The sequence below is a fragment of the Fusarium subglutinans genome (genome assembly GCF_013396075.1).
Source record: "Fusarium subglutinans strain NRRL 66333 chromosome Unknown NRRL66333_c0000008, whole genome shotgun sequence".
NCBI lineage: Eukaryota > Fungi > Ascomycota > Sordariomycetes > Hypocreales > Nectriaceae > Fusarium > Fusarium subglutinans.
The window spans coordinates 127,662-141,610 of NW_023502071.1; the positions used below are offsets into that span (position 1 = coordinate 127,662).

Sequence of the window (13,949 nt, forward strand, 5' to 3'; positions counted from 1 at the left end):
GCTTCAGTACTGAGCGAATATGGCAGCACCATTAGTATGGCTTCATTCGGAAGATCGCTTCATGCCTAGCGATCTCTCAGCCCACATCATCAACACGATACCGAAACTCAATGAGCAACCGTTCAGTGGGCCTTCATCCGTCGACCTCTCCAATCTTGGGGACCTCAATAGCTACGGCGGTGAAGATGTTGCGCTCACAGCCAAGGAAGATCCTCTCACTTATCCTCAATGGATTTTGGGTGAAGCGCCGGATGATTCTGGCCGGATAGCCAACTCGGTACCCTGCGCCGTGATCTTGGTAGAGAAGAGCGAGGTTGACATCGATGCATTCTACTTTTACTTTTACTCTTTCAACGAGGGGCCAAATATCACCCAAGTCATGGAACCCATCAATCATTTAGTCGGAGATGAGAACTTATCATCAGGGATGCACTTTGGCAACCATGTTGGAGACTGGTAAGTCTGCTCCCACTCACCGTCAGCGGTTCCTCTAACATTTGATGTCAGGGAGCACAATATGGTCAGATTTCACAATGGGACTCCTGTTGGTATTTACTACAGTCAGCATATTGACGGTGCTGGTTTCGAATGGGATGACGCGACGGTCAACATCACTGATGGAAGGGTAGGAGGAGTGTTCGTCTCGCTCAGAATTCAGTGGCTAACAAACTTTTCAGCCTATCGTGTACAGTGCCCTCGGTTCGCACGCCAACTATCCACAAAGAGGGTAAGTAATATGGTTCTATTCTCAAACAATGACTCACCATCCCACAGCCACCAAATTCACAACGTAGCAATGTTCGACTACTGTGACGAGGGCAAGCTATGGAACCCTGCCCAATCAGCCTACTACTACCGTTTCAATCCCGATTCCTTCACCATCACTCCGATTATTTCGCCTTTTGAACCGTCTTCGACCGAGCCCGCTCAGAACTACACTTCGTGGTTCGACTTCACTGGCCACTGGGGTGACATCAGCTATCCCGACTCTGACCCACGGCAAGAAACGGTGCCGCACTTTGGTCTCAAGCGCTTCAACTCTGGACCCAATGGCCCCCGCTTCAAGCACCTAATTCGCAAGGGTCTTGTGCGTGATCACGCGCGAAAAATGGGCTGGAAAGAGCGGGCAGTTGGTGTGTTTATGTCTTGGTATCCCTGTTGTATACGAGGCTGGAGATTATGGAGGTCTCTGGGCATCATGGCTGTGATAACGTCGGCTTTCGTGCTTGCAGTTGTGTACGGAGTTAGAAGGATGAAGACGTGGAGGCAGAGGCAGGTTTACACGAAACTGAAGAATGATGATATCGCGATGGAGGAGTTCAGGAGGGAAGAGGAATTCTTGATAGGGTCTGACGATGAGGAGGATGATCATCAACTATAGGAGGGATGACTTCTGATTTACTGTTCAAATAGACACATAGAATTAGACAAGCAACAAGATTTCTTTTCCTGCACTCTTTCAGATACTTCTATCATCCATGAAGGAGAAGTGAGCAATCTAAAATATTGAGGACTAAATTTACAAGAAACCCCTTGGAATGACCGTGACTAGCTAGGTGACTAACCTGACCTGGACTGTTTGTTCCATCCACCCTCTGCCTCGAAGATGTGACCAACAGCCTCGCTCACCTTGAGGAGGTGACGATCACGAAGTCTCGCAGACACAAGAGAAACTCCAACAGGTAAGTTACTCTTCCCACGAAAACCTGGAATATTGACCACTGGTGTATGTAACGCCTAAACGTGTCAGCAAAATCCAAGATTCAGCATAGGTACACTCACAGTCCAAGTCGCTGCGAAAACAGGGCTTCCTGTGTTCCCGAGGCCTTCAGGAGCTTCGTCGAAGACACTCGGAGCTAGCACAGCGGCATACTTAGCTACTATAGTATCGAATCGGGGTCGTAGAGCTGCAAGCCCATCATAAGCATCCAGCTGAGCCTTTCGTGAGATCTTGTGCCTCTCTCGAACACCTTTCGCCAACACTGGATCCAGCTTGCCTTTATCTTGGCAATACTCCGGCCACAGACTCGTCGCACCCTCAAGACGCACAAGAGTAAAGTGCCAGTCAATAACTTGTTCAAAGTCTGGACCGAGATCAAGCTCTTCAACTTCGGCGCCGTGTGCTTTGAGAAGCTCTACAGCTTTATCCATAGCCGCGATCGTGCCCTCTCCAGCCAACTCCCACTTCGACGTCCGACATACAGCAAATTTCAATCCTTTGATACTACCAAAGGTGTCACTCTCCTCATCGTATAAAGCAAACGTGCTGATCTCATCATCGTGTAAAGCAAATATGTCACTTAGTATCTCAAGATCCGAAACGCTTCGGGAAAAGAAGCCAATAGTATCAACAGTTGGGGCACAGAACTTCTGTCCCTCTCTCGTGATAGCTCCCCACGTAGGCTTGAAACCGTAGATGCCGTTGAATGCAGCTGGTCGGACAATGGAGCCTACAGTTTGTGAACCAAGAGCTATGGGGATCTGAAAGTCTGCTACGGCGGCGGCTGAACCGGCTGACGAGCCTCCAGGGGTATGAGAAATACTGTGCGCGTTGCGGGTAGCTGGACCCGTGAAGGATGCGGCAAACTCGGTTGTTGTCGTTTTACCTGGAAGTGATGAGAGACTGGTGCTCAAAGAGCCTGGCTTGACCTACCGAAGATGAGGCAGCCTGCTTGACGGAGAACCATGACCGATCCGGCATCGATTACGGGATGGTCATTCTTATAGATAGTTGAACCATGCTCGGTCGGCATATCTGATGAGTTGTCAGCGACTGGTCCTGTCACTTTTAGAATGCTCTCAAGTGCTGCCTTTAGTCAATATGATGTCCTTGATCCCAACAGGAAGGCCATGCAGTGGTCCTCGCTGGTCCTTTGGCACCCGGTCTAATGCTCTAGCCTGTTCCAAAACAGCTTTTGGGTCAAGATATGCCCAAGCTTTGACATCGTCATCTCGTTGTTTAATTCGCTCAAGTAAAGATGAAGCATACTGCTCAACTGTGAGATTACCAGAGCGAATGTTCTCCAGGATTTGTGTCGCTGTGTGGCGCCAGGGCTCCATATCGAAACACAGAAATCTCTAGAAGTATAATTGTTGAGGGGTATTGGCGAGAACCTGATTGAGTTGTTGATACAGTTCGTGGCTTGAAGTTCCCCGCTTGCTGACAGTGATGGAGATCCACTGAGATGAGGGGGTTCGGATCCTGGACCCGACAGCTTTGATCAGGAAGTTTCCTCACCGGACAATTCTTCCGTGACGGATAACAGTTCGAAATCGCACGAGTGAAACTTGATAAGCATTGTTTCTGATATCTAGGCTCGCTCCATCGCAGCATAACGGCCAAGTACAGCCACTACTCATGGATCGCTACACCAACCGCCATCAACAACATACGAACTGCCCGTCACTCCACTAGCTTCGTCACTACCCAAGAACACAACCACTTTAGCTACTTCCTCCGGCTCTAGATCTCGCTGCAAACTCTGGCCGCGCATAACTTCCTCCCGATATTCGGGCGTGAGAACCTCATCCCTCTGTCGCTGGGTCGCAATGGCACCAGGCATAACACTATTGATGCGAACATTGTACTTGCCATATTCTTTACTCTGAGTACGCGTCAGACCCATTATTGCCGCCTTGCATGTGCCGTAGACTTGGTCATGTGAGCAGACTGAATGATCAGACAGGAATGTTAACGTACCAGGAGTTCCTTGAGCGGGGATGCGCCAGGTGATTGACCCAAGATTGACGATGCTCCCGGTTTTAGCCTCTCTCATAGCCGGAAGAACAGCTTGGCTCATGAAGAAAACATGCCGGAGATTGGTGTTGATGTTGGCTTCCCAATCTTCAGGCCTGACATTTTCTGTTTCTAGTCTGGCTCTGTTTCCAGCAGCCGCAGCATTGTTGACCAAGATATGTATCATGCCATGTTGATCTTGGATTCTCTTGACCGTGTCTTGTAACCTTGGTAAATCTGACACGCTGCAGCTGTAGAATATGGGCGCCTTGGCTTGAACATTGGCGTCTTTGGCGCGCGATACAGCGCGGTCAATTGTCTTTTTCGCCGAGTCCTCGGCGATGTCGATGAAGATGACCTGGCTGCCCTGTAGCGTGAACAACTCCACTGTAGCAGCGCCAATGCCTTCTGCACCGCCTGTAATGAGCACGGTCTTGTCCCGTAGACTGGGGTAAGTAGCGTGAGTTGCCATGACTGCAAGTAGATGTCGATAAGAGTTAGAAACAAGTTATTAGAAGCAAGATACCGTGAGAAGAGTATCTCGTTTGACACCTCACTCACTGATGCTTTACAGATGCAAGCCACTTTCAAGCGATGTAATGTGCAGAAACAACGTTACAACGGTTCGTGACCATTTTACGGTGACTTCATTGGTGTATGGGCGGGGTTACTGTAAGGAGTCTAGTTAGTTAATCTCTATACGTATTGTCATCTTTTACGATAATTTTGGGCCGCTCAACGCCGTGACAAGTGTGTTCAGCAAAGGCATTAAGCGATATCGTCTTCATATTATAGAATGTAGTGTTTATTCTCGACTGGCCCTTCTGACTTCATTGCAACTTGGCCCCGATAAGGTCTGGTGGAGTATGATAGATGGTCATCTGCTAGCTTCCGCTCACGTGCCTCTGAATGATCATTTCAGCTTCCGGGTTCCGTCCCCATCTCCATATCCAGATCTGCTGATCGCAACAACTCGAATGAGTTTTATCAACCGTCCCGGCCTTTAGAAGGTCTGTTTCATCAAAATGGAACCCCGGAGCAAACAGGCTTGTGAGCCATGCCGGTGAGATACCGTATCCATGAATATCGGCTCCAATTGGTTTGACTTTCGTCTAGGAAAAAGAAGAGCAAATGCACGGGTGAAAGGCCGACATGCTCATTCTGTAGACGACTAAACCAACTATGTACTTATCGATCTCCTGAGCCAGTAAGAGCTTTGGCAAGAAAAAGCAGTAGAGTCACCAAGAGGTAGAGCCAATCAAACCAGTCATTAAGAGGAAGCTAACGCGAAAAGTGGCCAGAGGGATGACTTACAGGAGCGGTTCCAGATGCTGGAGTCGCAAGTGAAGGGTATTTATGAGTTGCTCCAGTAAGTTCACCATCGATCATGTATATAAGTGGTGGCTCATTCTTTAGACCATCGTCAGCCTCAGTTACTGGCCCCGGGCCCTCTCCAAGTACTTCTGCAAGTATCCCATCTACAAGTTTGCAAGCAGAATACAGCGCAAGTCCTGGCATGACCTCGCCCCCACCGATAGATACATCCTTTGATGTGAACAAGTATGTCGCAGTCTTTTCCCAGATAATCCTGTTACTGAATTTTCCAGCTCAGATGTACCGTTCGAAGTTTTGGACCATCTAATAGAGGTCTATCGCGTCAAACTCCATCTCCAGCCTTTGCAACTTTTCAACATATCTGAGCTCAAGGAAATTCTCACTACTGCACCTCAATACCTTCTCTACAGCTTCTTGGCGCTCACTGTGCGGTACAGCGCGCATGACTTCTTCAATGGTAAACAACTCAAAGCGGTTGAGTTGTATGGCAGCTCTGCACAGCAAGAGGTCGCCATCCTTGCCTCTCAGGGCGTTCCCAAGCTCGAGACTGTGCAGGCCTTATGCTTGCTTGTCTTGGTTGATGTAGCAGGTAAGCCAATTTCAGATGCTTCTCGTTGGCGGCAAACTGATCCAGGTAAACCAGCATGTAAGCCAGGCCGAGCGTGGATGAGCATCGGAACCATGTCACGACTGGAGGCTCTCCGAAAGCTATCCCAGAGTTCTTTCTATGAATCCTCATCTGAACTTGAAGCCAGCCTGAGATGCCATTGGACCGTTGCTCTTCTAGAGCAAACATTCATGCCTCAAGAGCGTAGCAGTGTGTACGGCGATGACGAACACAGATACCCAGCCAGCGCTCACAGGCCACCGTCACTCCCGCCCACGAACGATGGTGAGTGCCCTCCAGATCTCTTCTCCGACGATGCACCCGAAGATCTGGGAGTAACCGCATACTATATCCATGTAATCGAGATGTGGGGCCATCTCTCATCATACATGCATCAAGTCAGAATCGGGAAAGCAGAGACAGCATGGTCACCAGGCTCAATGCATTACATACTCTGTGCAGAGCTTTACAAACATGAGACCAAACTTCCACATAGCCATCTGCTGAGAAACGTCCATTTTACTAAAAGAATGGCCGCCGAACTTCAGGATCAGCGCGAGTACTGGATACCATGGCTTCTCATGCAAGTGGTTACTCACGCCATCACAGCTATTCTACATCATCCTTTCATCCACCTGGTAGCTATGAGGGGTAGATCGAGTGGACTTCAGGCCCGTTCCTTTTTGCAACAGACTGTTGATCAGGCTCTATTCAATTCAGCGTGGGTGTTTAAACTCTTACGCCTATGCGAGGAGCTGCGCTTCGAGATCTGCGATCCTCTAGTAGGGCAACTTGTAGCAGTAGTCGCAACGATACCTTGGCTATTCCAACGTGCGATTGATCCGAAGGTCGCCGAAAAGGCAAAAGGCGATCTTGAGTGGTGCAAAGGGTTCTTGGAGAGGCTGTCATCAACATGGCCGCACATTGCGCAAAAGGTGCGTAGCTCGCAGCTACTCAACCAGGGTACTAACAGGATTTCAGCTCGAATTACTACAGAGCTTGGACTCTACCGCAGACAATAACTCACAGCCGCCAGCTGGTAAGGGCATCTCTATTGCCTTTCATCCAGCTCTATTTTGGGCTCTGGTAGACCCCAAGATCAGCCAGATGACACCGCTACACGGGGAAAGTTCAAGTCGGCCGCAAGATGCTATGATTCGCATCTCAACGCATTATATCCATCCTTTGACTGAGACACAGGTTAGCCAGTCGGCGCCAAGCCAAAGAGAGGAGTCATTTGATCCTTTCATGTTTGATGTTGGTGAACTCGAGGAAGTGAATTTGAACGATATCTTTTCACAATTCCTACCAGACATATATGACATACAGTAACTTCAGTCGCTTTCTCATTCTCCACCTAGATCTCCTATCTCGATCAGATAATTACAATCATATTATGTCTTGCATGCTTTCTCTAGATATCAAACCCAAGTGGCTTGATCGAGCATCCTCAAGGAGTAGGGGGAGCAAACGTTAGGATAGTAGATATCTTAGTAGACAACAAGGGAGAAGTTAGGGAAACCCCAAGATCGTCGGGAATCGCCCAGAGATCAGAATGTGATCTATTATAATTATATACGAATCGTCATCTCCTTAATTATATAGATAAGCCATCCATTCACGGGCCGCAAGTTGGGTCTTGCGCAGGAGATCCGCTCACGTGCACGGCAAATCGACACTATAGATAGGGTCAAACAGGTTGACATCCGTCTCCACCGGACACTTGGGTGCAGTATATCAGACGTCAGTTTTCAGCCAGACTCTTAATCTGACCTACCAAACAGCATCGCTTACCTCCATCTCCTCATCATGGATCAGACCACCAAGGTCGTAGTCATTGGCGCAGGCCTTTTTGGCCTCACTACAGCCAAGCAGCTCGCGCTAGAAGGTCACCAGAACATCACTGTCCTTGACAGGCACATGCCGCCTGTAAGAACCCCAGCTTCAGTGACGTCGATCCGCTAACCTCTTCAGGTGCCGGATGGCTCCAGCTCGGATATCTCCCGAGTCATCCGATTTGACTATGCCGACACCGATTACTGTTCCCTTGCGTATGAAGCTTATCGCAAATGGTCTCAAGACCCTAAGTATAAGGGCATCTTCTACCAGACAGACTATGTTATTGCTGGGTCGCGAAGTACGCCTGAGAAGTCTTGGACGGATAAGACGATTGCTCAGCTTGATAAGCGACAACTGCCTTATACAAGATTGGCAGATGCTGCTGATACCAAGCGGAGATTCCCCATTTTGACCGGTGAACTAGCGCAACCTAACTTTGAGGGTTACTTGAACAAGTCTGGTGGTTGGGCCGATGCGAACAAGGCTATCAAGCAACTCCGTGACGAATGTCTAGAGTTAGGCATCTCCTTCATCGCAGGTCGAGCTGGAACCGTAGTTGGCTTTGACAGCGACGCTCAAGGTGTGATCAAAGCAGTCAAGACCCTCGAGGGAACTCCTTTCCTAGGCGATCACTTCATTCTTGCAGCAGGCGCTTGGTCTTCCGGTATCGTCCCTACTTACAACTCAACATTGTCAACAGCACAAGCGCTCGGTTTCCTTCGCCTCACAGACGATGAGATGACCAAATACAAGAACATTCCCATTTACATGAACTACGCCACCGGTTGGTTCAACTTTCCTCCCCACGAGGACACAAAGATGCTCAAATTTGCTGTTCACGGCTGGGGCTATACTCGAGCACCCTCCAAGGGCGACAACAACTCTGTCACATCCAACATCTCCGTTCCCCCTCCTGTATCTCGAGAGCGAAAGAACTTTGTTCCAGCTGATGCTGAGGAACGTCTCCGAGCCGGTTTGCGCGAGATGTTGCCTGAGCTGGCTGATCGTGCCCTTACTAGGGTAGCTCTGTGCTGGTACACAGATACACCTACTGGTGACTTCATCATGGACTATCACCCTGATTATAAGAACCTGTTTGTTGGCGGAGGCGGAAGTGGACAGTAAGTGATAGCAGCCCTCGTTAGTGACACCTAACTAACATCTCTTAGCGCGTTCAAGTTCCTCCCAGTCTTGGGCGAATGCATGGCATCCAGCTTGGAAGAAGAGGCTGCCCAGTCACTTAGCAGAGAAGTGGAAGTTCCATACTGAATATGAGCATCGTGAGGATACCTTCCTTGGTGATGGCAGTCGAGGTGGTCCAGAAAGACGAGAGCTGAGTGCAGGCGAGAAGGCGAAACTGGACGGAGAAGAGAAATCTAAGCTGTAGTCATCAATCTTCCTCAAAGTACATATCCTGGACTATATTGTCATCTTTAATATCAGCAATAAAACCTCGTAAGATATATCTGAAGGCGGCTGGTCAAGTCAACCTCACGTCGTCTATCAGCATATCTCAAGTGAATTGGTATTCAACCAGCCCTTTTGGTATACGCTAACAAAACTGTCAATGCTCTCGAGTCCCTCCATGATAAGCTACGATAACTCAGGACATGGGCCAGGGCCTAGCTAGCCTACGCCAGTCTAGCTTAAGCCAAACTTTATTCATTCATGGCTGGCTAAATGCGGTTACGCCATCAGTGCAACCCCCGACATCGTCTGATCGGGTCGGATGCAGCCCTGCCATACTAGTGTAGGGTTAAGGTTTAGAGATGTGAGCCTTTCATGGCAAGAATGTTCTTCATGTCAAATATGTAGATGTGTATTGCTTGCTGATGTTACAATCTGAACTACCTATATGCTAATGCGTTTAATCAATGATCTTGGGCTCCATTTCGATATCCTTCTTCTTTCCTAGGACTTCCTTCTCTTGATGGACAGCCACGTGGTTGTTAAGCAAGTGGCTTGGATCACGGATGAAGCAGGCCGCAATGATGGCGAATACACCCAATGGAATTGTCGAGTAAAACACAGTTCTGAACGCCTTAGCGTATGTGTTCTTGAACGCGGCGGCTGTGGCTTGGAGAACTGGCTCTGTTACATTGGGGACCTTGGCCATGGCCATAGGAACGCCGACTGCATTCTGGATGACAGCCGGAATCAAAGTAGGCAAGTCTTTGGGGGAGTATCCCGCACCGATAGCAGCCCCAGCAATGTTGTTGCCGAGGTCGCGATTGACAATAGAGGTCAAAATCGTGCTGAACATGGCGTTACCAAGCGATCCACCAGCGCTACGGAATGTTCCCATGAGACCGGCCGAGACTCCAAGATCCTCTTGGGGAACCAAGAGACCGGACGAGACATAGGACAAGACTGTGACCCAGGTGAAGCAGGACTGGCCGAACATGGGGAGGATAGTCCAACCAGTCTTATTGTTGGGGACCACGGCGGCGTATGATGCGGTAAAGACAGTTTGCAGGACGAGCGCAAAAACAAACTGATATCGGATGTGCTTGAGCTTGTGAACCAGACTAGGCATGATCCAACCTCCAATAATGCCAGACATACTTGCGGGAACTGAGATGATACCGATTTCGATAATGTCATTGGTGAACATGAACAGAGTGCCCTGGTTGCCGAGCGTGATGATTCCCTGCCAGATCATGCCAGACACGAAGAGAACCACGAGATACACAGTGAATTCTCGGTACATGCGAAAGATCTTGATGGGGAAAAGTGGCTTCTTGGGAATCGTGAAGTCGTAGACGAAGGCTGCGATGAAGATACAGGCACCGATTGAGATAGTTGTCGCAACGAGTGTCATGGACCTATGGGTAGCGCCGAGGAAGGTGACGCCGATCAGGAATACGGTAATACCGGTAGCAAAGAGGACAAGTCCGATATAGTCAAGCTCCTTGACTTGCTGCCAGCGGGTCCTCTCAAAGTCATGTTGGGGTCGAGATGGGGGGAAGTAGCAGATGAAGGTTCCGATCAGGCAGATAGCAGCGTAGATTATGGTGATATAATAACACCATCTCCAGCTCGCCTTGAGATATAGATGGGTAGCGATGAGACCGGCCAACGAACCCCAAGGGATAGTGATGCAGAACTCAGTCCACGCCAAGCCAATACCTCTAGAACATGGGTTAGTGACTGATCTCAGTGAAGTTTGAGTGGAAACACCTACCTATACTTGTTTGGCAGAAGCTCGGCGATTCCAGGATACGCGACCATGATGGTGCCAGCACCAAAGCCGACCAAAGTAGTTCCAGCGACGATGTGTAACGTGGTCTGGGAAACAGAACAGACAATCTAACCAGCAACTTTGTTAGACCAGAGGTATACCCCAATTGCAGAACAATTCTGGCAACTTACACCACCAACCAGGACGATAGTCTGGCCGCACAATAATACGTATCGGCGACCAAACACGTCACTCAAACCACCAGCAATAGAGAAGGCGACGGCAGAACCGATGGACCAACTACCAGGAATCCAAGCGATATTCTCAGTGTCTCCCAAGGCCATACCAATCTGCTGAAGGATCTGGGTAGGCATGATGAATCCGGTCGCGATGGCGGGGACGTAGGTCAAGCCCATGAACTGCAAGGAAGAGGCCATTTGTTAGTACAGCCCAAATCACCATCCTAGAGCAAAGTTGAGTATATAAACTTACGAAAACAGCTAAAATTGTGGATATGGCGACCTTGGGGGTCGGCTCGAGGTCGGGGTTTTCGACATATTCAATTGAAGGGGGCCGCTGGTCATCCATGGGCAGGGCTGACTTCTTGGTGTCGCCTGTAGGCGCTGCAGAAACCTCTGGGTCGGACGCCATGTTGAGAAACTCGAATTGATGTTGAAGACTATCGAATAATGGATTGTGGCAGAAACAAGAGGCGGTTGAAGCTGAGATATACCACCTTGAGACGTGGAGTTGTACAAGTTGGAAAAATTAGTTGACCTGGAGACGAGGCCCAGGCTTATATAGATTGACCAACTGGAAGGTTACGCTGATGGTAATTAAACTTTGACTAGTCTGTGTGTGATAAGGCAATTGCCCCAGGAAATTGAAATAGTGCGGGGAGGCTTGATACTACTGTAACGCCCTGTGAGCAAGGAGATGGTATGCTATGGTCAGCATGGGGTAATTGCTCGCTTCTTCTTCTACCCCGCAAGATTGTACAAGGTAAACCTCGGTCAATAGCATTCTGTGCAGGATTGAGCAGCTCAGGAGGAGTCAAATGGGGTTGAGTCGAAACGACTGCCGTGATTGCCGCGTATGGAATCAAGAACCATGCTGAGATTGGCGGCGGCTGTTCATCACAATGAAGGGATAGCTCCACGTGGGGGAATTCGATAAGACGGGGGAAACGAGGCTCCAGACGCAAGCTAGTGCAACCGAGAAGTGACTGGGGCCCCAGACGGAATCTGCGGAGAGGCTCAGCCCCTTGTCTCAAGATCTTGGGGAAGCAAACTCAAAGGGCTCTTTGGCCATAGATGGGATAGCATCAGCCAAAAGGTCGGTGTTTGCACCCCGAATAGTCTAGATATTCGGTCACGAGGACACCGAGACGCATAATCGAAACGATCACAGCTTCGGGCCAGAGAAAGCTTAATATCTTGACTCCATTCCGGTTGTGCATCACGGCAAATACTTGGCATCCAGCTGGTCCTAGAGGCCATATCTAGATTGCAGTCCTTTATCAGGACCACCCATGTGGACTTCTCACACAGCCAATCGAAGCGTTACAATGACCGACCTACTCGAGAGTGCGTGACAGGTTAAAGAACCCCGTCTGTCCCGCCTTACATCACGTAGAATTTTTTAGATACCACCATCACAAATAAAATGGCCGATTTTGACGCTAAGACCCAGTTGGTAAAGGGGAGCCTGCCCTGGACGCGCCGCGTCGCATACAATGTCCAAATCCGGGCAATACAAGCGACCCTGACGACCTTCGACTGGTTGGGCTCATTCACCAGAACTTCAGCCAACGCGCCCAATGTTGTCAAGACATACAATGTGAGAGGTCATTTGCCTGTGCGGTAAGTTTTCAACACAATGTCTCGACACCTCGGCTTTGATTTCCATTTCCGAGCAGTGTCTTCATTTCGGTGTCTCTCTCTTCACGTTCCAGAGCTGATCAGCGTTGTAGCATTTTTCTTCCTTCTTCCTATGAAGCCGGCTCATCCAAGCCCCTTCCAACACTGTTTACTATTCACGGTGGTGGTTTTTGCATAGGCTCCTCCCAGGATGATGATGCCTGGAACCGTTCCTTTTCCGACACCCATTCCGTCTTGGTCATTGCATTGAACTACAGCAAAGCCCCAGCAGCCCCCTTCCCTACTGGCTTAGATGATCTTGTCTCGCTATACCACGCCGCTTTGGATGATGAGTCTCTCCCCATTGACAAGGCAGACGGCGGACGTGTCGCCATCTGCGGGTTCAGCGCAGGCGGCAATCTGAGCCTGGGCTTGTCTCAGCGCCTGCTCCAGTCTGACCACTGCGCTTGTCCTCCTCGTGCAACTATCTCTGTCTACGGCGCACTTGATCTTAGCCGTTCCCCAGAGGCAAAACTTAGTACGCGTCAGTACAAAGTGGATGCCAGTCTCGGCTCCCCGCGCACGTCCGCACGCGATCTCCTCCTCAGCATGGCCCCGCTCTTCGATTGGAGTTATCTGCCCGATGGACAGGACCTGCGAGACCCTCTCTTGAGCCCTGGCCCGTACGCTGATCCAGATGATCTTCCTCCCCATGTTTTCATCATCGCATCGGAATTGGACATGTTGGCAAAGGAGAGTCTGGAGTGTGCAACCCGTCTAGCCCGCGCAAGAGGAGGCTCGGGAATATCGGACGCTGGTTCCGAGCTTTCTCGCTGCGGGCGTTCAGAACCTGGAAACCCTGGGGAGCTGGAGCTGGAAGATAAGCGATTCGCTTGGCAGGAAACCTTTTCTGATGGCAGCGTCAGATGGCTCCTGGTGCCGGATGTCCTGCATGGTTTCGACAGTCTACCCATGCGTGAGAGGGTTGGAGACAAAGAGACGATAAAGGATGCAGAGCTTAAGACAAAAGCGTACTGCAACCTGCTAGGTGACTGGCTTCTTAACACTGTTTTCGATGCTTGAAGAAAGGATCACAGACAGACTCGCTTCAGTTCTCAGATCAACCAATCGCCACTTATTTCATCATACTTAGATATTCAATACACCTCAGCTCGAAGTTGCTTTGGCATCTTGTGTATAATTAGCCCGGCTTGACAACGGGGAATTGCCTGCTGCAGAAATTACTAAAAAGAGTGACTCATTAGGACGCACCGTAAATAACAGATAAAATGGCACAAACTTATCAATATCGATCTATTTGTAATAACAAGTGCCAAGAGAATCCAGACTCTTTGGAGCGCGTATGCCTGGATTGTGTCTGACCCAACTTGG

At 49.5% G+C, this 13,949-nt stretch overlaps 6 protein-coding genes across 6 annotated transcripts; 4 read left to right on the forward strand and 2 right to left on the reverse strand.

Annotated features, from left to right (window-relative positions):
• Positions 1-19: 19 nt before the first annotated feature.
• Positions 20-1,381, forward strand: FSUBG_1484 (lysine-specific permease; the record flags this gene model as incomplete). Its single annotated transcript, XM_036679155.1, has 4 exons — positions 20-456; positions 508-625; positions 678-727; positions 775-1,381. 4 exons carry the CDS (start codon positions 20-22, stop codon positions 1,379-1,381), a joined length of 1,212 nt encoding a protein of 403 aa, XP_036542958.1.
• A 179-nt stretch (positions 1,382-1,560) lies between these two features.
• FSUBG_1485 (amidase) lies at positions 1,561-4,208 on the reverse strand (the record flags this gene model as incomplete). The annotated part of the gene is made up of 5 exons (XM_036679156.1): positions 1,561-1,737; positions 1,783-2,606; positions 2,654-2,755; positions 3,377-3,652; positions 3,701-4,208. The coding sequence occupies 5 exons, from the start codon at positions 4,206-4,208 to the stop codon at positions 1,561-1,563; spliced, it is 1,887 nt and encodes a 628-aa protein (XP_036542959.1).
• A 1,044-nt stretch (positions 4,209-5,252) lies between these two features.
• On the forward strand, positions 5,253-7,010 carry FSUBG_1486 (uncharacterized protein; the record flags this gene model as incomplete). Its single annotated transcript, XM_036679157.1, has 4 exons — positions 5,253-5,296; positions 5,344-5,660; positions 5,706-6,613; positions 6,660-7,010. The coding sequence occupies 4 exons, from the start codon at positions 5,253-5,255 to the stop codon at positions 7,008-7,010; spliced, it is 1,620 nt and encodes a 539-aa protein (XP_036542960.1).
• A 477-nt stretch (positions 7,011-7,487) lies between these two features.
• FSUBG_1487 (fructosyl amino acid oxidase) lies at positions 7,488-8,786 on the forward strand (the record flags this gene model as incomplete). Its single annotated transcript, XM_036679158.1, has 3 exons — positions 7,488-7,607; positions 7,653-8,638; positions 8,687-8,786. 3 exons carry the CDS (start codon positions 7,488-7,490, stop codon positions 8,784-8,786), a joined length of 1,206 nt encoding a protein of 401 aa, XP_036542961.1.
• A 598-nt stretch (positions 8,787-9,384) lies between these two features.
• On the reverse strand, positions 9,385-11,349 carry FSUBG_1488 (drug facilitator PEP5; the record flags this gene model as incomplete). The annotated part of the gene is made up of 4 exons (XM_036679159.1): positions 9,385-10,648; positions 10,702-10,805; positions 10,890-11,117; positions 11,191-11,349. The coding sequence occupies 4 exons, from the start codon at positions 11,347-11,349 to the stop codon at positions 9,385-9,387; spliced, it is 1,755 nt and encodes a 584-aa protein (XP_036542962.1).
• Positions 11,350-12,265: 916 nt separating this feature from the next.
• On the forward strand, positions 12,266-13,640 carry FSUBG_1489 (triacylglycerol lipase; the record flags this gene model as incomplete). Its single annotated transcript, XM_036679160.1, has 3 exons — positions 12,266-12,284; positions 12,344-12,560; positions 12,671-13,640. The coding sequence occupies 3 exons, from the start codon at positions 12,266-12,268 to the stop codon at positions 13,638-13,640; spliced, it is 1,206 nt and encodes a 401-aa protein (XP_036542963.1).
• Positions 13,641-13,949: the final 309 nt, after the last annotated feature.